General features: G+C 36.0%; 1 protein-coding gene across 1 annotated transcript in view; it reads left to right on the top strand.

Annotated features, from left to right (window-relative positions):
- SLCO4C1 (solute carrier organic anion transporter family member 4C1) overlaps positions 1-24,308 on the top strand; it is a 76,616-nt gene that overhangs the window by 44,728 nt on the left and 7,580 nt on the right. The window contains exons 3-10 of the mRNA XM_065919868.1: positions 992-1,174; positions 6,641-6,737; positions 8,328-8,449; positions 9,387-9,499; positions 12,330-12,474; positions 13,249-13,444; positions 19,505-19,658; positions 23,254-23,444. Coding sequence (XP_065775940.1) covers positions 992-1,174; positions 6,641-6,737; positions 8,328-8,449; positions 9,387-9,499; positions 12,330-12,474; positions 13,249-13,444; positions 19,505-19,658; positions 23,254-23,444 — 1,201 coding nt within the window. The remainder of the gene's footprint in view (positions 1-991; positions 1,175-6,640; positions 6,738-8,327; positions 8,450-9,386; positions 9,500-12,329; positions 12,475-13,248; positions 13,445-19,504; positions 19,659-23,253; positions 23,445-24,308) is intronic.

Here is a 24,308-nt window from a genome sequence, read left to right as displayed (position 1 = left end):
TTGATTCATAAAATCAATATTGTGGTAAAAAAGTATATATATATATTTATATATATATATATTTAAACTTTATTTTGTATTGGAGCATAGCCGATAACAATGCTGTGATAAGTTTCAGGTGAACAGAGAAGGGATTCAGCCATGCATACACTTGTAACCATTCTCTCCCAAACTCCTGTCCCATCCAGGCTGCCATGTAACATTGAGCAGAGCTCCCTGTGTTATATGGTAGGCCCTTTTTGGTTATCTATTTTAAATATAGCAATATTGTACATGTCCATGGCAAATGCCCTAACTGTACCTTCCCTCAATCCTTCCCTCCAGCAACCATAAGTTCATTTTCTAAGTCTGTGATTGCCTCCCTGTTGTGTAAGTAAGTTCATTTGTATTGTTTCTTTTTAGGTCCCACATGTGTGGGATGTCATAGGATACTTCTCCTTCTCTGTCTGACATCACTCAGTCCCACAGTCTCTAGGGCCATCCATGTTGCTACAGATGACATTGTGTCCTTTGTTTTAGTGGCTGAGGAATATGTCATTACATATATGTACCACATATTCTGATGCTGTCACGTTTTGAGACTGTAGTGTTTCATATGGGCATCTAGGTGGCTCAGTGGTAAAGGATTCTCCTGCCAATGCAGGAGACCCAGGATCTATCCCTGGGTTGGGAAGACCTCCTGGAGGAAGAGATGGCAACCCACTCTAGTATTGTTTCCTGAAAACTCCCACAGACAGAGGAGCCTGGCAGGCTAATCTAGTCCATGGGGATTTGAAGGAGCCAGACACAACTGAGTGATTGAGCATGCATCCAGTGGTTCATGTATTTTCTTTAATAATTGTCTTTTAAATATCTTAATTATATTCTAAGTATTTTTAAGTATAATAAAGTGAAGAAGGAAGGTTATGTTAGGCAGGTAGAATTTATGATATTTAAATTGTTAGCTAACATTTTGATAAATTCACAATCTTATTTTATTTTTTCCCTAAAGATACTTGCTCAACAACAAAGAATAAGCATGGTTGTAACACTTCAAGTTCTCCACTTTTCTACTACTTGTATGTCTTCGTTTTGGGACAACTGTTGCTGGGAACAGGAGGAACTCCTCTGTATACCCTGGGAACAGCCTTTATTGATGACTCTGTCCCCATCCACAAATCTTCTCTCTATATAGGTAAGTTTGCTGCTAATACAAATGTCTCAGTGTCATTTCATGTTATTGCTTATTTAATTTATAAGTCATGCACAGCATGCACTTTTTAAGAAGTTAGTTGTGATTTCATAAGTATTTACATTAGGTAAATGCAATATTGCTTTTTTTGTTGTTGTTTAACTATTTGCCGAAGTACCATGTCCTTCAGTTGAATGTAGTTGATTTTTATTGACATCCTCCTTTTATCTCCTGTGCTGGGCATGTCAAGTCTTCCTGGAAGTGCTATCCAAGAAATAGGTCGTCTTGATTGCTGGAATGTTTCCAGCCTAATTTATACAAGTGTGGGGATAGAGTTCTGCTATTCTGTGTGACTTACTTCTTCCTACATGGAAATGACTAGAGTCAACAAAAGAAAGCACACAGTGGTACTCAGAAACTCTGTGGAGTTGTTCATTTCGGATTAATGCTTTTTACATATGACTCAATATTTTCCCTTTGTGGTCTAATTCTTGGCAGCACAAGTTTCTCTTGAATTCCATCCCTGGAGCTGCTGGAAGGTAGAGCTAACTAAACCATGCATGGTCTACATCGAAATTAATGTGTAATATATTTGCATGTGAGTTTTCACTTTATCGAGGCTTCCCTGGTGGCTCAGGTGGTAAAGAGTCTGCCTGCAGTGCAGGAGACCTGGGTTCAATTCCTGGGTCAGGAAGAGCCCCTGGAGAAGGGAATGACTATGTGCTCCAGTATTCTTGCCTGGAGAATTCCAGGGACAGAGGAGCCTGGCGGGCTATAGTCCATGGAGTCACAAAGAGTCAGATACAACTGAGCGACTGACACTTTGACTTTTCAGTTTCACTTTATCAGTATACTCAGATGTAGGGGATTTGTCCACTTGGACTGCTCAAAGAGAATACTATAGACTAGTTGGCTTACAAACAAGAGAACTTTATTTCTCACAGTCCTGGAGGTTGGCAAGTACAAGATCATGGTGCCCAGAGGAGATTTAGTATCTGATGAGGGCCCATTTCTTGGTTCGTGGACATCTGCCTTTTAGCTGTGGCAGAGGGGACAAGTGAGCTCTCTGGGGCCTTCTTTTAAGGGCACTAATCCCGTTCTGAGGGCTTCACTCTTATGACCTAATCCCTTCCCAGAGGCCCCACCTCCAAATGCAACTGCATTGGGAATTGGATTTCAGCATATGAATTTTGGGGTGACATCAACTTTCAGTGTATAAAGAGACCTGTTGCTATAGTCACTGGAAGTCACCTGTGTTCAGTGTAGCCCTGAACCTCTAATATAGAAGCCTCAGCACTCCTACCTGTCCGCTCGTTTTGCTTTGGTCTTTGTACGAGATCTGATGCTCTCTCACACATTCTGGCGGATCTGTACAACTCCACGTTCTAATTTAACGGTGCTTTTATTTCAGTTAGCTACTAGTGCTGCTTTTCAGTCTTCCAGCTCACAGATTTTCTCCCTGAGGTCCTCTTCTAATCAGCGCTTCTCATAAAGCAATTTCCATCTTCATATTTTAGTAACACACAAAATACGAAGTTTTTCAAAGATTGTTTAAGAATGAGAGACTGGGGTGAAGGCCCAAGAGACCATCCCAGATTTTATATTCCCTGGGACTGAAGTCTTCAGGGCTGTAATTTATTCCAGCAGAAGGATACAAAGGAGAATCAGCACAGGGAAAAGGTACCTGAGGTAAAGTACATACATAACCATGCGCAAGCTCAAGCATCCACTCGCTCCTAGTGGAGCCACACCAGTCAGAATTAATTCCTCCAGCCAGGAGTTGTAACAGCACATATGAAGTGTTTTCTACCAGCTAAGTTCATTAGAGATTCAATGCCCAAGGATTTTAATGGTAATCGACCATGTAGGAACCCTCTGCCTTGCACATAGGAAAGTTCTAGACTCTCAGAAGGAATACAAGTGTTTGGAAAAACCACATTGTTTATACAAACAGTTTCAGCACAATGACCCACCTTTATTAGGGAATGGTGGCATCCCTCTGGACATTTAAGATCCCAGATGCGAGCTCAGGGTCAGCCTCACAAGCAGGGTCTTTCTAAAGATTGCAGCCACAGAGGCTGCTACTTTTAACTCTTTGCAGTACCATAGGAATTCACTGAATGGTAATTTTTGAGAGTAAAGGGAAAAAAACCAAAGTAATAAAACTGGGAAACTCATTTTAATTTTTTTCAGTGTCAGATAACTGATTCTTTTCATTGGACAATTAGGATTTGTTGAGTGAAATCCTTCCTTAAGCTTTTTACGTCTATACATTTCCCCATTTCCAAAATCTTTCCCCATTCTTTCTTTGTTTTACAATAGTATCTGTTACTGGTACGATGCCTTTCTCTATGTGAAACAGTTTTATGCAGCAAGGCAAAAATGGGCAAAATGAAAACAGTCAAATTGGTACCTATTAGAATAATGAGAAAATTGTAGTCACATAGCATGTCTCACCTCATAGCCATGTCCATGCCATTCACTCATCATGCCTTTGTCTTTAAATGCTTTTTGGGGTTTACAATTTTTGTCCTTTAATTAAACTTTTAAGTTCATTTAATCTTATTTTGTGTTAAAATCTTTCATCTTAATATGTACTTCGTGTTTGCTCTACATTCTTATTTATTGCCCTTTTTTCCTTTCTTTTTGATAATTTAATATTTATTATTTCATTTCTCTCCTCTATTAACTTCCTAGGTATATGCTCTTTTACTGTTCATCTACTAATTACCTTACATGAAAACTTGATTTTATGAAATTCTAATGTTAATTGATACTTTTATCACATTCATGATCATCACATAATCTTAAAACCTTTGAATTTTATTCCTGTCCCAACACTTAGGCAATTATTTCTGTGTCCTGTGATCCCTTCTATATTTCAGTTCCTGAAATAAGTATCATTAATGATTTATTTGGGATTCCTTGGTGGCACCGGTGGTAAAGAGCCTGCCTGCCAGTGCAGGAGACATACAAGATGTGGGTTTGATCCCCGTGCTGGGGAGACCCGCTTGAGGAGGACATGGCACCCCACTCCAGTATTCTTGCCTGGAGCATCTCATGGACAGAGGAGCCTGGCGGATCATGGTCCATAGAGTTGCAAAGAGTCAGACACGAATTGAAGTGACAGCAACAGCAACATCAGCAGTGGTTTATTTAAAAATCATTTTCCTTTAACTTGAAGAACAATCTTAAGTCAATAAGTTAGAAATTATATTAACAATCATAAGAAAGGAGTAGAAGTGAACACGGTAGAATAGTGCTTTTAAAGTACTGAAGGAACATTAATGGGCAGCTAATCTTCTGTTTCCAGTGAGAATACTCATCAGGGAAAAGAGTAAAAAGAAAAAAGCATTTTTAGATGGAAAAAGTGAGAGAATTCAGCACAAGCAGGCTGTTCCAATATATTAACTTCGGCTTTATTATCTCCTCTCCTATTCCAGTTACATGTATGCTCAGCCTTTTTTTTTTAAATGTATTCTTTGTCCTTTAATGTCTTTTCTGTATTTTTCTATCTTTATTTTTTTCTTGCTTCTTGATAAATATTTACTGATTTACTAATATATTTTCCAGTTTCATAATACCCAGTTTAGTTCTAGGTAATCTACTGTGGATCCATTTCATGTTTGTTTTGACAGATGTATTCTATAGTTCTAGAATTTTTTTGAGAATCACTCCATGTGTCTTTTAATAACTTGCCAGCCTCTCTCATACGTAGGAACACTGCAATGGGATGCCCTTTATCTAATTTCAGGGATTGAGTTTATTTGAAGCTAAACTGCACTTGTGTTGTGAATCAGGCTGCCTCTAACTCGTCCTTGCTTTTAGAGTATAACCTCCTTGGGGCAACTTAAAATGTAGGGCAGGGAAAGTTTACAAGACATACTCTGAGCTGCATCATTTGTATCCTTACTTCCTAAAGCCTAGCAAGGGACAGTTTCCCCTCCCAGTGCCTCTTGTCGAATCAGCCAGTGTACTCAGGAAAAATAAAAAAAGTCAGTCTCGATTTTTGTTAAACATCTCTCTTCTTCAAAATCGTAACACAGTGATCCTTCACTATTTTTATCTCTTTGCCTTCAAGCATATATTTAAAAATAATTTTTACAGTTTTTAAAAGTTTTTCTTAGTGGACAATTTGGTTGGAAACACTAGTCTATCTAGTCCATCTACCATCCTTATAAATGTATCAATCTAAACCCAGTTGGATATAATTTATAAAAAAGATCTATCACTAAAGATAATTTGAGGATCATTTATTTCCAGCATTTTAAATCATGTATTTCTATCCATAAAAGTTTTGTGAGCATGAATCTTACATACACTTAAAATTTTCTCCTAACACATTTTTTACATTTAAAAATATAATTATATATTAGTCGCTAAGTCGTGCCGGACCCTTTTGGTGACCCCGTGGGCTGTAGCCCACTAGGCTCCTCCGTCCCTGGGATATCCTGGGCAAGAATACTGGAGTGGGTTGCCATTTCCTCCTCCAGGGGATCTTTCCTACCCAGGGACTGAACCCACATCTCCTGCATTGGCAGGTGGATTCTTTACCACTGAGCCACCAGGTAAGCCCATAAATTAGGGTAGGATAGATAAATAAGAGTCGTATATGTTTTCAGATCATCTTGCATGACCTCTACTTTGGAGCCTTAATCTAGTACATCAATCATTTTTGCCACTGATGTATGCCCCACTTTGCATTTGGTGTATTCCTTTCCTTCCATGTATGGGGATGAGAATTTCAGTGGTTAATAATCATCTCAGAAGGTGGTGCCACATGAGGATATAATCTTTTGTATAAATAATGTTTTAATAAAAAGTAAAAAGTTGTGTATGGCAAAATTTTAAATATCAGAAAAATAAGGTCAGTTTAATGCTGCTGCCAGTTAAAATGGGAGATTCACTAAGAGCAAGAGTTTAATGGTTTACTTTTAAGAAGCAGACTAATGACTGCATCCAGGTTTTAAATCAGCTGCCATTCCAAAATAAACAATGCTTTTGGAATGTGTACAGCAGGCTATGGTCCACAGGGCCGCAAAGAGTCAGACACGACTGAAGCAGCTTAGCATGCACGTATGCACTGAAGATAAAAGACTTCTCATTTCACATTGCTTTCTTCCATGAGCAGTGTAGACAGTAATTACCATCACTGTTCACAAAGGGTAGTGGTAGATGAAGACTACCCCTGCTGTGAGTTCATATGATACAGCTTTCCATATATTTATAATTATTGGATTTGTTGCAGTCATCATTGTAGTCTAAAAAATTTTATATAGATTTATGTATTTGAAGTACCTTGACAGTGATACCACTCAGATAGCATTTTTTAGTTAAAAAATATGTAATTTTGATATAATTAGAATCATTTTGTTTTTCTGTAGTAAAATATTTGTCTTTCTTAACTTGTCAGACATTCAAAGCAAAATTGCACAGATGATCATGTTCAGTGTCTTTGCTTTTTGCTAGGAATTGGCTATGCCATGTCAATTTTAGGCCCTGCTGTTGGCTATGTGCTGGGAGGACAATTGCTAACCCTGTACATTGATGTTGATTTGAAACACAGGTAAGGCGATATCTATTTTTATTTAGATTTATATTATTTTAATCATGTTAGTACCACAGCCAGAGCATTTTTATAGTATTTCTTCAGAATATCATGAGGGATTTTTCTGGGAAAAAACTGAATACACACAATTTCTATGTAATATTTTGACTGTGTTGCTTCATGAATTAATGCCACATCATCTCTTAGTATAGTGCATTTATTCATAAATAAGGATGATTAATAGTTAGCTGATCTTATTTTTCAAAATATACAACCAAGATGCTATGCATTGTTCGAAGATAATAATTTAATTAAAATTAGTTGTACTTTCAGTAGATATTGCTGTGGGTAGATAGCCTGAAAGAGTCTTAACAGTTTATCATTCTCAAACAAAGTGCTGTAGTAGCTCTGATAATACCATAGAGATAACAGTTGTTCAGCTTTAACAATTTTAACACTGGAAGATAATAATGAGTAATGTTTATTTATCCCATACAATGTTTCAGACAATATAGATTTTGTGTATTTAAGATATGTATAATATAGGTTTTGTGTATATAAAATACATATATATATATATATATATATATATATATATAAAACTTTACTTTATGTGCCATTTTATTTAATCCTCTTACTTATCTTATAAGGTAGTTGATATACAGAACTGGGTAAGTGGCCAAGGCACGAAATGAAGTAGCTCTTTTTGACTCTGAAACCCCCTTCCTACCCACCTGAGTTACCTTCTCCTTTTCCTGAATAGAGAAGTTAGTAGCCTTTGATGAGGGCATGTTATTTCATTTTACTGTAACTACACAGTCCTTTGCAAGACTGTGAACCATGAATAAGAAAGTAGTCACAGCATGTGATCTGTTCTTTAGCTATTAGTCCTAGGTTAATCTTTTTAGAAACAAGGTTAATCTTTTAGAGACGGTAGGTTAATAAAAACGCTCAGAGGTTGTACTGTGCAACGACACTGATGCATGCAGTCCTAGGTTAACCTTTTAGAGACTGTCTGTAAGGTTTGGAGAGGAAGTCCTGGAGCAGAGAGCTGGGTTTTCATTTTGGTGGGGTGAAATCAGTTATTGGAATAGTGTGTTTTAGGGGAAAGGCTGTTGGTATAAAAATGTGACAACCATTTTAAGAAACTGTTAATATATATCACTTTAAGCAGAATTTTTGCATTCAAATGAATGCCACAATTGAAGCACAGTGTATTGGCTTTTAACAAAAATTGGTGATTTGCTGTGAGATGTAGTTAGTATTCTATATATATGTTACATATTATAATATTTAAAGAAGAAAAAGTTAGCCAAAATTGAAGAATGTTCAGAAATTCTATGTATGCCTTCAAATAGTTAACATATTTCTTATTAAATAGCTAAAACTTTTATGTTGTATTTGTCATATGAAATACTTGTAGGCCATTATTCTGAGACCATTTATGCCTGCTATCCATTGGGATTCTTCAAAATGGCTCCACTTGAAATTTTGAATAATATAGTTTCTCTGTATATGCATTTGAATTATAAATTATGTAGTTATTGGGCCTGAGTTCTAATTAACAAGAGAGAGTTGACTTCTGCCTCTTGTTTTTCTGTCACACAGCGTTGATATTACTGAGGATGACCCTCGGTGGCTGGGGGCATGGTGGATTGGATTTCTTATATCTTGGCTGCTTGCTTGGTCTTTGATAATACCTTTTTCTTGCTTTCCAAAACATTTACCAGGTAAAAATGTCTTCTTTAAAACCAGAGAGTTTTATTCCAATTCTAGGTCAAGTGGTGCTTCCTAAATGATTAATAAGAACCCTGGAAATTAGTAAGAATCCTGGAAAATTCACTGTTTTTTAACATAGAATCTTAGTTGTTTGCTTATGCAAGCTTTTGAATATGCCTCTATTTTAGGAGATATTGGGTAACAATCTTAATTTCATGGCTTTTGTTGGTTTTTCATTAATATGTAATAAAACTGTACATATTCACCTTTTTATTAAATACTTGCTAACTTTGTAACTTAAGTGTTATCTGAATCTTGTTTTATGTTTATGCAAGATATAATATCTTTTAAACTATTAGTTTTTTTTCAGTTAGTAACTTCAGAACCTAATCTGTGTTAAATTATTGATGTTAGTTATTGGCTCATGATAATACAAGTACTTTGTTTTTTCAGTTGTCACCAAAGTCATGCTGTAGTATACTTATTTTCCACCAAATTTCAATACTAAAATTTTGTACAAAAAGAAAAGATTAATGGAAAAAATATCCATTCCTTTCTCTGTGAGATTTTGCTTCTTTATAATTGTGTGGTTCATATACATATCTATAGAAGTATTTTTCTCTAGGCTGAAGACATTTCACTGTTTCATCTATTCTAAGAACAGATGATTAACTTTTGGAAACGGGCAAAAGAAAAGTAGGAAGAGTAGCAGTAGATGGACTCATTGATTTTTTTCTACCCTGGGCCATTCAGCTTCTGATTCCACATAGTGACTTTTCTCAACAAATTAAAGGACATGATAATAGTTAGTAAATATTATTTCATCTAAAAAGTATGTTAGAATTAGAGTAAAAGAAAAAAGCTTTTAACTCACTTTGTTTAATGTGTAAAGGATGAGACAGAATCATTTGAAAGCAAGAAGATTGAGTGTATTTACTACTTTTTTAGGTACAGCAAAAATTCAAGAAGGAAAAATTTCCCAAACTCATCAGAGTGCTTCCTTACAACATACAGATAGTAATTTTGGACAAAGTTTTAAAGATTTTCCAGCTGCTCTAAAGGTACAGTGTACACACACACATTTATACACACACACGTACTCCACACACAAATACATATGTATATATATATATCAATATTAGTAGCAGTTCAGTCACTCAGTCGTGTCCGACTCTTTGCAACCCAATGAACCGCAGCATGCCAGGCCTCCCTCTCCATCACCAACTCCCGGAGTCCACCCAAACCCACGTCTATCAAGTCGGTTATGCCATCCAACCATCTCATCCTCTGTTGTCCCCTTCTCCTCCTGCCCTCAATCTTTCCCAACATCAGGGTCTTTTCAAATGAGTCAGTTCTTTGCATCAGGTGGCCAAAGTACTAGAGTTTCAGCTTCAACATCAGTCCCTCCAATGAACACCCAGGACTGATTTCCTTTAGGATGGACTGGTTGGATCTCCTTGCAGTCCAAGGGACTCTCAAGAGTCTCCTCCAACACACAGTTCAACAGCATCAATTCTTTGGTGCTCAGCTTTCTTTATAGTCCAACTCTCACATCCATACATGACCATTGGAAAAACCATAGCCTTGACTAGACGGACCTTTGTTGGCAAAGTAATGTCTCTGCTTTTTACTATGCTGTCTAGGTTGGTCATAACTGTCCTTTCAAGGAGTAAGCATCTTTTAATTTCATGTCTGCAGTCACCATCTGCAGTGATTTTGGAGCCCCCAAACATAAAGTCTGCCACTGTTTCCACTGTTTTCCCATCTATTTGCCATGAAGTGATGGGACTGGATACCATGATCTTAGTTTTCTGAGTGTTGAGCTTTAAGCCAACTTTTTCACTCTCCTCTTTCACTTTCATCAAGAGGCTGTTTAGTTCTTCACTTTCTGCCATAAGGGTGGTGTCATCTGCATATCTGAGGTTATTGACATATATGTAAAACAAATATATGTTAATAAACAGTATATCCATACACACAAGTATTATCACAAAGCATTCTTGCTTGCTTATTTACTGTAGTTCTGGCTCTTATACAGACTTCTCCAGATTTAATTGTATTGTGCTTTGAGTAAATGAAAAGTATTCCTGAGTAGAATGGTTGGAAGAGCATGCGTTATCTTATTGGCAATATCAATATTCAGCAGTTACTCCTTAGCATGTAGTCCATCATCCCATTCCATTTCTCTTATGTAATGGGTGGATCAATTACCAATGAATTGTAAACATTTTTGATAATGCCAAGCCAGTATTTTTCCCTTGTGGAAAAAGTGGCAGTTACAGGTTACTTCTTTTGAATTTGAGGTTAAAGAAACAATAGTGTTATGGTCTATTTTATTGAACTTGGCAGAGTATTCTGTTTAGCATCATTAAAGTTTTATACATAAGGGAGTTTATAATTTTACCTTTTCAATATTTGAACTTATTTACTTTTCATTATTTTTTTTCCTCCTCAAATGAAAGCCTTAAAATGTTTTTTACTTCATTCATCCTACCTTTTAACTCTCCTTCCTCCTCTCCCATATAGGCACATTCTTGTGTTTTGCTGCAGTTGTTTATAATTTTTAATTCCAACTACTGTTATTTTCTTTTATAGTAGTTTTATTTTATTTAATGTATCTATTTAAATTTATTTTGTAAATTCTCACATGTATTACCATCAAGACTCATTACTCACCAATGCTTTTTTTAATCCTTATGTTGTCATGCTTCAAGATCTCAGTTCTGATTCAAATCTCTATAGATACAGCATTTTGTCACTGTCTTCTCAGATAGGATGCCATCTAAGTATCCTTGAATGTCAGGATGATCTTTATAACTGGATGAATACTTTCAGATCATACTTCTTTAATTCTCATTGTCTGTAGATAGTGTTTGTCTCTTTTCAAGTTAAATATGTTGAAGTTGAGAAGTTTCAAGTTAATGTGATTCTTAGTTATCCTTTCCATCTACCAATTTGTGAATTTCTCTTTGATTTCAGGAACTTTACTAGGTCCTATGAGTCTATCATTTTTCATTAATGCTTACTCAGAGTCCATTATCTTTTTCAGTCTGAAAGCTTAAATATTTTCTAGTCATTATTCTAAAAAACTGTTGCATTTCTTCATTTAGGTGCTTTTTTCCTTTTGTCATTATTGTTATTCTTATGTTGCATCATCTGGCTCTGACTTCTGAATCTCTTTTCTTGCCTTTTTGTGCCTCCTCTGTGTGTGTGTGTTGTTCAGGTCAGAAATTTTTTTGCATTGAATATTCCAGAACTATACTTTGTAGTTTTTCACTTTATGGTTACGTATGGTGAAATAAGTGAATCTCTCTACTCTCCTCCAGTAGATTAATAGATCCTGAGAGCACCAGCAGTATAGACCCTTGTTTAAAATTGCTTAACTCTATACCCAACTAAGGTTCTTAACTACTGATTCCTTCACTTGTGGAGCAAAACTACAAGTATGATACTTAGGAACCACTCTCATCTCTGCTTACAGTCAATTCTTCATTTATTGGGTATAGGAATTCAGAACACAATAAAAAAAATGAATAAGAGGTAGATTTATTATGTGAATATGTATAGTAAGACTGGGGAAGGGAACTTTCAAAACCAGCTTTCACCTCCTTTCCCTGGCCCCTTGCTTGTAATCAGGGCATGTTCACCCTACTGATTAATTATCTGTTAATTTTCTAGGTGCTCTATGTATGTAGAGCTCAACATTGTATGTAGAAGGCTATCAATAATCAATATTTGTATTTTTGTGCTAAAGGAAATGCTGAAATTTTAGAAATAATTGTGTTGTATTTATTTAAAATGTGCTATTTCATCAGGGAACTTACCATTCTAGTGCTACCTTTTACAGTATAATCATAGTTATTCATTTGGTGAACTGTATTTTTTCTTTAGAATTTGATGAGGAATACTGTCTTTATGTGTTTAGTTCTATCAACTTGTTCGGAAGCCTTAATTACCACTGGATTTGCTACCTTTTTACCTAAATTTATAGAAAATCAATTTGGATTGTCTTCTAGCTCTGCAGCTACTCTTGCAGGTAAAAGCTTTTCTTTGGTTGTAACTTTGACTAGCAACTTTATTTCACCACATTAGATGTTTCTTAGATTTTATGTGTGTAAAAGTTTGGGTGCCGCTCCTGCTTAGCTCCTCAGTCGTGTCTGGCTCTGCGACCCTGTGGACTGTAGGCCTCCAGACTCCTCTGTCCATGGAATTCTCCAGGCAAGAAGACTGGAGTGGGTTGCCATGTCTTCTCCAGAGGATCTTCCCAGCATAGGGGTTGAACCCTGGGCTCCTGCATTGAAGGCAGATTCTTTACCACTGCGCCACGAGGGAAGTGCAAAATTTTGGATAGCCACTTGTTGAAGTTTATACTGATTTTGATATGTTTCCAATTTTCTGATATGAGACAATTTGTTGTATGAATTTGAGGGCTACAGAGGCTATATACAGAGCTAAAGAGAATACATATTAATCCTAATATTCAAAGCATTAATTTTATTAACTTCTCATTTTAATATAACTATTAGCTCATTTATGCATATTATTTATAAATCACATGAATGCTTCGTATGTTAGAACCAGAATTGTACTTGTTTCTGATGTTTTCCAGTTTTTGGTATGAGGGAAGTAGAAGGTGCCATTTTCTACTGGGTTAAAATGGTATAAATTGTATTAAAAATTATATAAAAATCAACTGAGTGACTAACACACACACATATAAAATTATAGTTTTACAATGGTATAAATTTTGGTATATATTACTGGGTATGCTTGTATGTTTTCTCACTGTCTGTATCTTTTTTCTCATTAGGGACTGTTTTAATTCCTGGAGCTGCTCTTGGTCAGATTTTAGGTGGTGTTCTTGTTTCGAAATTCAAAATGACGTGTAAAAACATCATGAAGTTCGCTTTGCTCACATCTGTAATCTCACTTGTACTGACTTTTGTGTTTGCTTATGCCAACTGTGAAAATGAGCCATTTGCGGGTGTGTCTGAATTATATAATGGGTAAATATATTTCATTGCTTTTTGATATTAATATCAGAGTAATAAACTGTGTGTATTTCCAAGTGTATGCTTTCTTAAAGAAAATAATGAGTAATTGACTTTTTTAAAAAAAATTGGAAGGCTGCTTTTCCTATGTAAGAATATGTAGTTTTTCTATTTAGTTTCAGTAATTGATATCATATCAAAAGTTGGATATTTTCAGGAAGAATTTAAGGAACAGCTGTTCTGTACTGAGTACTATGCTCAGGGATATAAAGATTGGTATTACAGAATCTTTGTCCATAATGGATTCAGCATCCTAAGGAGAATTTCATGTTGTATGTTCCTGTTGATTTAAATTTTGAAACTCTTTATGATGAAATTCTTTTATTAGGTAGATTGAAAATAGAGTAGGAGAGAAATTAAAATGAAGCTGAAACTAGGTGATGGTAATCATTGTTGTATTTACTTTAGAAGATTGTTTGTTTTAAAGAAATAAGTTCTCGTTTTTCTGACCTATCAACATGTTTCTGCCTATAACTGGTGTGACTGTTTTATCCTTCTTTGCCTGGTTTATTCTGCTTTGAAATCCTAAGTCACAAGTAGAGGGTCAGGGCGTTGCTCAGCAGTGCTTTATAGCCTCCGGTACTGCTTTAATTGTTTGAATATATGTGTTTGAGACTGCTGAAGGGGATGGTGCACCAGGTCAGGGACTCCATAATTCTGTATTAATATGGATTCAGATAACATAAATATAGAGAAAAGTTTGTCAATAACATTTATCATGATTTGTAGCTACTGTTCATGTCTGTCATTCTATTAATGAAAAATGGTGAATCTTCTAAAGCGGTGTTTGGTTCACCTTTATTACCATTATTCAGCATTTATTGACTGTTTCCTCTGGTAGACTTTTACAGCAAAATTCCTACTCTAAAGGAGTTTCCTGGGTAGGTGCATAGATTGGGAGACAGAACAGTGAATGAAAAGTGTGTTAGGTATTGAGAGATATGAAGTGCTGTGGAATCAAAAGAGAGCTTTTCAGTTTCTTTAATTAGATTTAGGAAAGGCTTCATGGCACAATAGAGAAATAGGGCTAATATATGCTCTTAAGTGTACAAAAAATTTGAGAGAGAAAGATTTCGAGAGAGGGAATGCAGAGGAAAATGTTAAGCCAAAGCATAAATGCTAGAAAGTGAAGGCTAGGTTCAGGCACCTGTTTGAATGGGACTTAGGAAATAGCAGGAAAATACCCGGAAAGGTTGAAAGGTAGATAGAGGTTAAGTTGTACAGACCTGATTGACACCCATAAGCTTCACCCAGATGTGCTCCAAGAAACCACAGTTTTTTGTAAGTTCCTTTTAGAAGTACAGAAACTTACTACTCTATCACTTTGGCAAACAAATGATGTGGATGTGAGTCCATCTGATGTTTTCTGTCTTAGACAAGAGTCACTACCCAATGAGTTGTCCTTAGCATACTTAGAAGGGAGGGAAAATGAAGTGGTGTCAGTTTGAGGTGTCTCTGGGGACTGGTCATGGAGAGATATCAAGATCTGGGACATAGAGATCGGGCTTAATTACATACACATTCTTAGTGATGAAAAGACTAAAAGTGCGTATACATACACACACACACGTGTCTGTGTGTATGTGTGCTCAGTCATGTCTGACTCTTTGTGACCCCAGGGATGGTAGCCCACCAGGCTCCTCTGTCTATGGAATTTTCCAGGCAAGAGTACTGGAGTGGGTTGCCATTTCCTACTCCAGGAGATCTTCGCAACCCAGGGATAGAACCCATGTCTCTTGCATCTCCTGCATTGGCAGGTGGGTTCTTTACCACTGAGCCACCTGGGGAAACCCGTACACACATCCACACATACATTAACACACACGGGATGTGTGTGAATGTGTGTATAGATTGTACTAATATAGAGATAAAGCCAGGCCACAACAGAGGTGTGACATCATCAGGTCATTTTTCTCTGTGGCCCTACATTCTTAACTTACTTCTGTTCCCCGCATATTAAAATGTCCATATCATGGACAACTTAGTCATAATGAACTTATGCAAGAAACTCACTCATAAGAAAAAGTATATGGATAGAACAGACTTGGAAGCTCAAGAAATACCTCCTTAGTGAGTGGGAGAAAGAGAGGTTGTCAAGATGCAGGATTTCTAGTAGAGTGATGCCAAGAATCTTCGCCCTTTGCTGTTTGTAACTCTGAATTAATGAATTAGGTTTACTGTTAGGTTCATTCAAAGTCCTATATAACAGTATATTCAAAGCTTAAGATCAGTAATACTGATTATTTCAGGGGATATTTTTAATACTCATAATATTTCAGATAAATGTGTTATTAAATGTTTGATATGAGCACAACACTGGGCTTTCAAGGTGGTGCAGTGATAAAGAATACTTCTGCCAGTGTAGGAGACACAAGAGATGCAGCTTTGATCCCTGGGTCAGGAAGATCCCCTGAGGGAGGAAAGGGCAACCCACTGTAATTTTCTTGCCTGGAAAATTCCATGGACAGAGGAGTCTGGTGGGCTGCAGTTCTTGGGATCTCAAAGAGTCAGACACGACTGAGTACACACAAGTACAACACTAAATTCAGTTGAAAGGAAGTTGTCAGAGAATATTTCCAGAACTCTAGTAGTTATTAAAATTTGCCACTGTCCTATATCACCTTGGTAATCTATCTGTAAGATCTTTGGGTCTGTTCTGGTAATCAGTATTGGTTATGGTGATTTGCATTTTACTTTATACTTAGTAAGTACACACAATATTTTTTCCCTCCATGGCCTAAAGCTGTAACTTCATTGCTTATCTGAAACAGCACCTGTAAGAGGCATATCTATCAAGGAGTTGCAATAGATTTAGGGAAATCTTTGCTTTTTGTAGAAGCATATTTATAAAATAATAGCTTGGATTCTTCACGGCCAACAGTGTGATTACAAAATTCAGTCTTAGTGAGCAGGCAGGCAATACTGTATTTCATTGTTAATGAATTGTGGTTCATTTAATATAAAGACTATCTGACAAAAAAAAATAAATAAAAGAAAAGAAAATAATAGCTTGGATTCAAATAAAGCATTAATGATTAAATTCAGCTATTTGTGATTAAACATGTTTCTTATATCTACATATTTGTATGTATAAACACACACGTGTATTTTTAAAATATTTAAAATATATTTTGTGTATATTCAATATATTAAAAACATTTTGAAATATTCAATTTTTTAAAATAAAATATTTTATATATTTCAAAAATTAAAAAAATCAATAAACTTAACAAACTTTGACTATTTTCCTGATCATAGCTCCCCCTTTACTTCATGAAATAAACCTTTATAAATATATAGGCTACAGTGACTAATTCTTGATAATAAGGAATGCATTCTATATTTCTTTGTTTCTATGGTAGTTTACATGACTGTCTTAAACTCTGACGTTCTTAGTAATCATTTATCAATAATATGGGAATTATAAAAATATTTTAGTTTCAAAGTTACTGTGCAGAGACTATTTCTAGAGTTGCAGGAATGGTTTTTTCGCCACCTCATTTCTACATACATAGTATATACTAGATGAGAGCAGAGACTGTAATGCTCGATCTCATGAGTGGAAGCGTGCTTGATGAGGAGATCTAGCAGCAGCTGGTGGAATGAATTTGAAGGAGAGGCTCCAAGCAGGGGACAAATTACTTAAAATTTACTCTTTGCTCACCCTTTCCCTCAACTTCCCCACTGATTACCTTCCTGTTTGCTTTATATCCTTCTCTTTAATCTGTTTCCTGTATGAGCTTCTTGTTTTCCACCTACTCTTTAAGTGTCACCTTTTTGCAGTATAGCAGTTACTATCTTCTAATAGATAAATCACTCGTTTATGTCTTTCATCCCCAGTACAAGAAACTTTGCTTCATGGTTGTAGGAAATTTTATTCCACCCTGACTTCCATTCTTTTTCCTTCCTTCCTTTCTCTCTTTCTCTATCTTTATTTCTGTCTCTTTATTTATTTTGGATCTATATCCACCACTTCAAGTTTCGCACATCATTGGAGCTCATTATGTATTCATGAAATACATGAACTCCCAGGACCTCTGTATTCTTCCCACCTTTACTCGGTTGATCTTATCATTCTCGTAGTTTCAGTTATATCCATGTGCAAATGGATATTAAGATACCTGGCTCCAGACCAGGTTTCTTCACCGAATTTGAGACTCTTAATCTCAATGTCATTTATAAAATCACACCCATTGTGTTTTCCCCAAAGCTAATTCTTTTCTGCCAAAATGCCAGGTTAGATACTAGGAGTCATTCTTGACTCTTCCATTCGGTTCCTATCTCCAGTCAGCTAAACACTGAATATTACTGATTCTACATCCAAAATATTTCTCAAATCTGTTTTCTTTCATCAATATTCTATTTCAGTTCTACTACACATTGTCATAATTTATTGCCTGGGATATTGTAATTGGAAACTTTGTGTAACTCCTAGAGTTATTTCTTTAAAATGTATTTTTAACAATATTTTTTCATCTAAAATAGTTGATTACCTTTTCAAAATAAGTTAAAGCCCTTTGTTTTCAACAAGCCTCATGAGGCACTCGGTAATCTGATCCATGACTATTTTCCAACTAGATTTCCTATTACTCTCTGACTCAGACATCATTCATATTTCTCCATATAGAATGTAGAATGCTATTTCCCATCCTTATGCCTTTTATCAGTTTCTCTGAAGTACCTTGCTCCTTCCCCATTTACCCAGCTAATTGACTCATTGTTTAAGACTCGAGTAGCAGCGCTTCAGCCCTCTTACCTAAACTGTGGCTTGTTTTAAGCATCATTCCTCGGTGCAGGTATCTAAAATGCATCTTGTTGATATCTATAACCACAGTCTATAACCATATTATTGTATGAATTTGGTCCATCTCTTCTCCTGAACTAGGGAATCTTTGAGGATGACAACCACCTTATCAGCTCTGTAGTCCCAGTTCCTAGGATAGCGGCTTGCACTTGCTCAGTATATGTTCATTGAATGAATAAATAGATAAGGGATTGGAGAAATATCTTTTGTCTATGCATGTGTGCTCAGTCATGTCCAACTCTTAGCCACCCCGCAGATTGTAGCCCACCAGGCTCCTCTGTCCATGGAATTTCCCAGGCAGGAGTACTGGAGTGGGTTGCCATTTCCTCCTCCAGGGGACCTTCCTGACCCAGGGATCAAACCTGTAGTCTCTTGTCTCTCCTGCATTGCAGATGGATTCTTTTATCACTGTGCCACATGGAAGCCCATCTTTGCCGAGAGTAACCCTTTATATTTTAAAAGAGGTTGCCTCCTCTCAAGAGGCAGGAGGGAATAACAGTGAGTCTGGGAACCAGGAGTATTAGATGGCAAAGAAAGTTAAGTAAATTAATTTCTCTAGGCCTCAGTTTTCCCATTGATAAAGTGAGTGTGGTGAACATTATAATTGTATTCATCCTTCCAGGTTTAACATTTTAACCACACCCTAGGGAAATCTCCTGGAGAAGGAAATGGCAACCCATTCCAATATTCTTGCCTGGAAAATCCCATGGACAGAGGAGTGTGGCAGGCTACAGTCTGTGGGGTCACGGAGAGTTGGACATGACCGAGCGACTTCATTGTCTTTCACTTTAGGGAAATACGGTAGTGTCTGGAGACAGTTTGGTTGTCATAGCTACGGGGATGCTACTGACATCCAGTGGGTAGAGGTCAGGGATGCTGCTGAACGTCTTACAATCCCCAGAACCAGCCCTCCCCAACCCCCACCAAAAAAAAATTATCTATGAGAAATTAGAAAACCGCTTTATTTGCTTACTCTGTCTATGCTTTTTAAAACATTGACATTCTATTATATAGCTGTTGTTTCTACTGCGTGTCTCTTCCACATGAAGTTAAGCTCTATGTGAAAAGGCAGACATTCTATTTGTTCACTAATTAAATAAGCATTAAGTGAGTGAATAAATGGCTAAATGCAAGATATAGCAATGCTTCTGATCTGTTCGTTAAAAGTTATGACGTAGATAATTTATTCATCTTTTATTTCTTGTTGACAGGACAGGGGAACTGGGAAACTTGACCGCTCCTTGTAATGCGGATTGTAACTGCCTGCGATCGTATTACTATCCTATCTGTGGAGGAAATGGAGTCCAGTATTTTTCTCCCTGCTATGCAGGTTGTACACAATCTGTCTCCAAAAGACACGCAAAGGTAACTTGTGTTTGCTCCTTTACTACCATATGAGGCAGTGTGTTTATATATTTCTGGATGCCCTTCTGTATTCCTCTAGGAGAGTTACGCTGCGACTAGTCTTTTCTCCCTGACCTGCCTCCTCCATCCAGAAGCCAGGTGTAAAGCTTCAGTCGAGTAATATGAGTCAGTTCTAGAGCTCTGCTGTAGGCGTTGCACCTACAGTCAGCAGTAATGCCTTATACACTTAAAATTCATTGTTCTTGCCTTAAGTTTTAAACAAGGCCCCAAACGGTCCCACTCTTTATGCCTCAGATTCAATTACCATCGTGGCAGTTCCTCGCATATATCTTTAAACATCACTTCTGTAATATTATTTAGCTTTTTACATTGTTTTATTTTTTTCAACTATATTGTTTGTCCCTTGAAGTCAGGAAACTTCTCTTACTCTTACTAAGTACATTGTATATAATAAAAACTGAATAAATATTGGTTGCCTTTAATTGCTAAACGATGGACACATTAAAAAATACAAATCACTAACCCATTCTCTAGTGCAACGTTACTTTTAGTACTGGATTAGAGTGCATATTAACTTACCTAAATATGATTTATTTTAAATTCAATTAAATAGTTTTTAAAAAATCCCATAGAATTTTGTTGTACTATATCTACAATCTAAAAATTTTATCTTCATTAAATTTGAAAGCCTTGGGAAAAATAATATTCATATTACTAGTAGTACATAATAGGTTATGTTATATATTAACAGATAATGTGATAACTTTGAAAAGATCTGAGGGAAATATATAAAAGACTACAATGAATAAGATAGATAAGAATTATATGACAAAACAGCACAGTCTTGGTTATTTGAAATATGGATTGGTGATATGGCATTCTTTTTTTTCCTACATAAAGATAAGTTTAAGATCACAAAATTACTTCATATTTCTCTTAGAACTAACATGGATATCTGTGTGTGTGTGTGTGGTTATACATATTTATATGTTCGTGTATACACATACATAAATATGTCTTGCATATGTATACATATCTAAGGATATTGTGTGTGATAAATACATTGAACATTTATCTCAGCAGAGATGTAGGGTTTTATTTTTCCGCTGGGGGTCAACCAGAATGTGGGAAAGAGTGAACATTTTTTTTTTCATATTATCTAACTTCAGTTCAGTTCAGTTCAGTCACTCAGTCGTGTCCAACTCTTTGCAGCCCCATGAACTGCAGCATGCCAGGCTTCCCTGTCCATCACCAACTCCTGGAGCTTACTAGATTTAAAAGTAGTTTAAATTTTGCTTACTAGATTTAAAAATAGTTGTGTAAGAATATTGAAAATGTGGCAGAAAAAATGTGATAAATCATAGCAGATTTAATAGACTTGATTGACATGTGCAGTTTTAATCCTTGGAATAAAACTAATTAATTAGATCACTACCATAAAGTTACTATAAAGACTTAGGAAAGACATCAGGAAGATTTTTAAAGCCCCAAAACTGAGAGTTATCATATCTTCAAATCTGTGGACATCTGGGGAGGCTTTAGTTTCAAAACAGGTTGAAAAAATTAGGTATTTGTGTCAGTTATAAGGAATCAAATTCCACAAGTGAGCATGGTACATATCATAGATTCAGAACTATCTAGAAGGTAAACTATTTCTTTGAGAAGCAGATAAGTAGGTAGCTTTTTCCTGTATATTAAATATCATCAACAGAATATCAGTAAGTGCTACTGATTAACTTCAGTTAGAAGATTATGACAAGGAATTAAATTGTTGGAAAGGTTTTATCCACATATCAAAATGTATAGACAGAAATAACATCCTGCACAAGGAAACCAAAATAAATGAATAAATAAATAAGTAAATAAGTAAAAAATTCTAGTACCTAGAGCACACCTGAAATGGTATTGGTCATTTTGATGTGGTTAATTCAATATTTGTATTTGTCACCAAATATTATCATTACCATTTTAAACAGTAAATTGTCTTCTAGGGATTGTTTTAGAAAAGCAAGTTAGTTTGACTTCCAAATTTTCTATTTGTCCTGGCTTTTTTATGCCCAGCTAATCCATGTAACAACTCATTTTTTCACTGGATTTTTTAAATGAAATATTTTAGATAGGCAAAAGGCATTGATAATAATGTAATAAAGAATTGTACACGTTTGTTCACAGAAATAGAATATATTTCATACCAGTGGTCTAAATGACAGAAACAGATGTTGACTAGCAGTTAGCTATATTATAGGAACTGTATATTTTTTTATGTAAGAGAGTTGTAAGATTTCATTAAGATAGAAAATACTCTTTTCAGTTTTTCTTCTTAATATTTCTAAAGGCTCCATTATTTCATTATTTGGTGTATCTGGTTGCTGAGTCCATAACGTCATTTTAGGAATGTCACCTCCATATTTGGATTTCCTGAGTCAGTACCAGGGGTTTCTTGCCTTTGGGGCAATAAAAGAACTGATTGACTTTGACTTCTCTAGCTCTGCTGACTTTATTGTGGCCTTAAACATATACGAAGATTTGTAGTGAGGATATAGTTGAGATGTAAAAAGCCTTTGCAAAATGATTATGCCTCACTTTTCATATACCTGAATTATTTTCCTACAAAGGTAATACTTTTGATTTTTAAAACATGTTACTTTCCAACATATCATGCTATTATATGTATATATACACATATATGTGTATACATATATTAAATAGTTAATTTGTTATATATAAAATAGCATTTAGGATAATGTAATAACTTCTGGTTTTTGTTTGTGGTAAATATGTCATCTTTAGAGGGATACAGTTTGTTTTTGGTAAGATAATTCAGAAAATTACAGTAAAAAGTTAAGTTGAAAGCAGTAATTTTTTTCCCAAGCTCTTGTAATGTATTATTTAATTTTACTGTGGCAGTGGTTAAAATTATATTAAGTGTTCGTTCTTTCAAGCTAGCATAGATAGTGAGATTGTCACAATGCATGCTTTTCTTTGTATCATAATAATGGAAAAGAAGAAAATTAGCAGGAAAACTGAGCAATTGAATAGGTCTATTGAAAGCAGTCTAGAATGTGTGTGTGTGTGTGTGTGTGTGTGTGTGTGAGTGAGCACTCCATCGTGTCTGATTCTTTGTGACCCCATAGACTATAGCCCAACAGGCTCCTCTGTCTGTGGGATTCTCCAGGGAAGGATACTGGAGTGGGTTGCCATTCCCTCCCCAGAGGATCTTCCTGACCCAGGGATTGAACTTGAGTCTCCAGCATTGCAGGCAGATTCTCTACCATCTGAGCCACCAGGGAGGCCCCCTAGATCTTCTAATAGTTATATTCTTGTCAATTTGTCTTATAAGACATGAATCAGTAACAGGTTACAAGTTAAAATCATAGACACTAAAGTCAAATACAGAGCATTCTACTTTGTAAATATGGCCCTTTGTTTTCACTTGCTTAATTTCTTAAGGGTTATTACTGTTTCTCATCACTATTTGTTGGTATGAATTAAGATTGTGTAAGAGTGTTTGCCATGTCTAGAAATCACTTAATTTGAGATGATAAAATGTTTTCAAGATAAGCACTTTCCATATGTTTATGTCTGATATTTCTAGGTATATTATAACTGTTCATGTATTGAAGGGGAAATTGATGTAACACCTACTCCATCAAGTGTTAGTCTTGAAGCTCAAGCTGGAAAGTGTTCAAGTCATTGTAAAAACTTGCCCCCATTCCTCGGCATTTTCTTTGCTGCAATTGTTTTTACCTTCATGGCTGGTACTCCTATAACTGTGTCCATCCTCAGGTATGTGTTATATTGTGAAATTTGCCATCCCTAAGGCAACATGTTGAATGAAAAAGAAAATGGACTCAGGGATGCATTTGGGGTTTATATTGACTGTTGGTTCCAGTACTAATTCAGCCCTTACTAGATCATTAGTTCTATGGCATTGGAAGAGCTACCTCATTGAACCCGAAATGTTTGAGGCTTTAATGAGATTATGGTTGTGAAAGTGCCTTAACGTTACCTACTTGACATCTGTTCAATGCTATTTTCTCTGCTCCTGTAATGAGGCTTCAGTTGTAAGCTGGGGTTATGATCGGTTGTATTTGAGTATGATGGAAATGGGAATACATTCCACATGTCAGAATCAGAATGGCGGGCATTCTGCCTTATACAGTAGGTGCTGTTATAGTAAACCTTCCTATAAACAGTAAAAACGCTGCCTGTCACTGGGCTCTTCACAATATTTCATAGTTTCATTGCCTCTTCATTCTCCGTGTGTGTGTGAGTCATTCAGTTGTGTCTGACTCTTTTTTTTTAAAAATTAATTTACTTTTTTAATTGAAGGATAATTGCTTCACAGTGTTTTGTTGTTTTCTGTCGAACATCAACATGAATCAGCCATAGGTGTACATATATCCCCGCCGTCTTGAACTTCCTCTTTGTGACCCCATGGACTGTAGCCCCCCAGGCTCCTCTGTCCTTGGGGTTTTCCAGGCAAGAATACTGGAGTGGGTTGCCTTTCCCTTCTTCAGGGGATCTTCCCAACCCAGGGATCGAACCCAGGTCTCCTGCATTGGGACGTGGATTCCTTATCATCTGAGTTATAAAAATATTTCCTATTATTTTTATTTCCTGTTTGCCGTTTTAGAAGCTCATCAGCCT

The sequence above is a fragment of the Muntiacus reevesi genome, chromosome 1 (assembly GCF_963930625.1).
Source record: "Muntiacus reevesi chromosome 1, mMunRee1.1, whole genome shotgun sequence".
Lineage (NCBI taxonomy): Eukaryota > Metazoa > Chordata > Mammalia > Artiodactyla > Cervidae > Muntiacus > Muntiacus reevesi.
The sequence above is the reverse complement of the archived record's forward strand: the minus strand, read 5'-3'. Positions and strand labels throughout refer to the sequence as shown.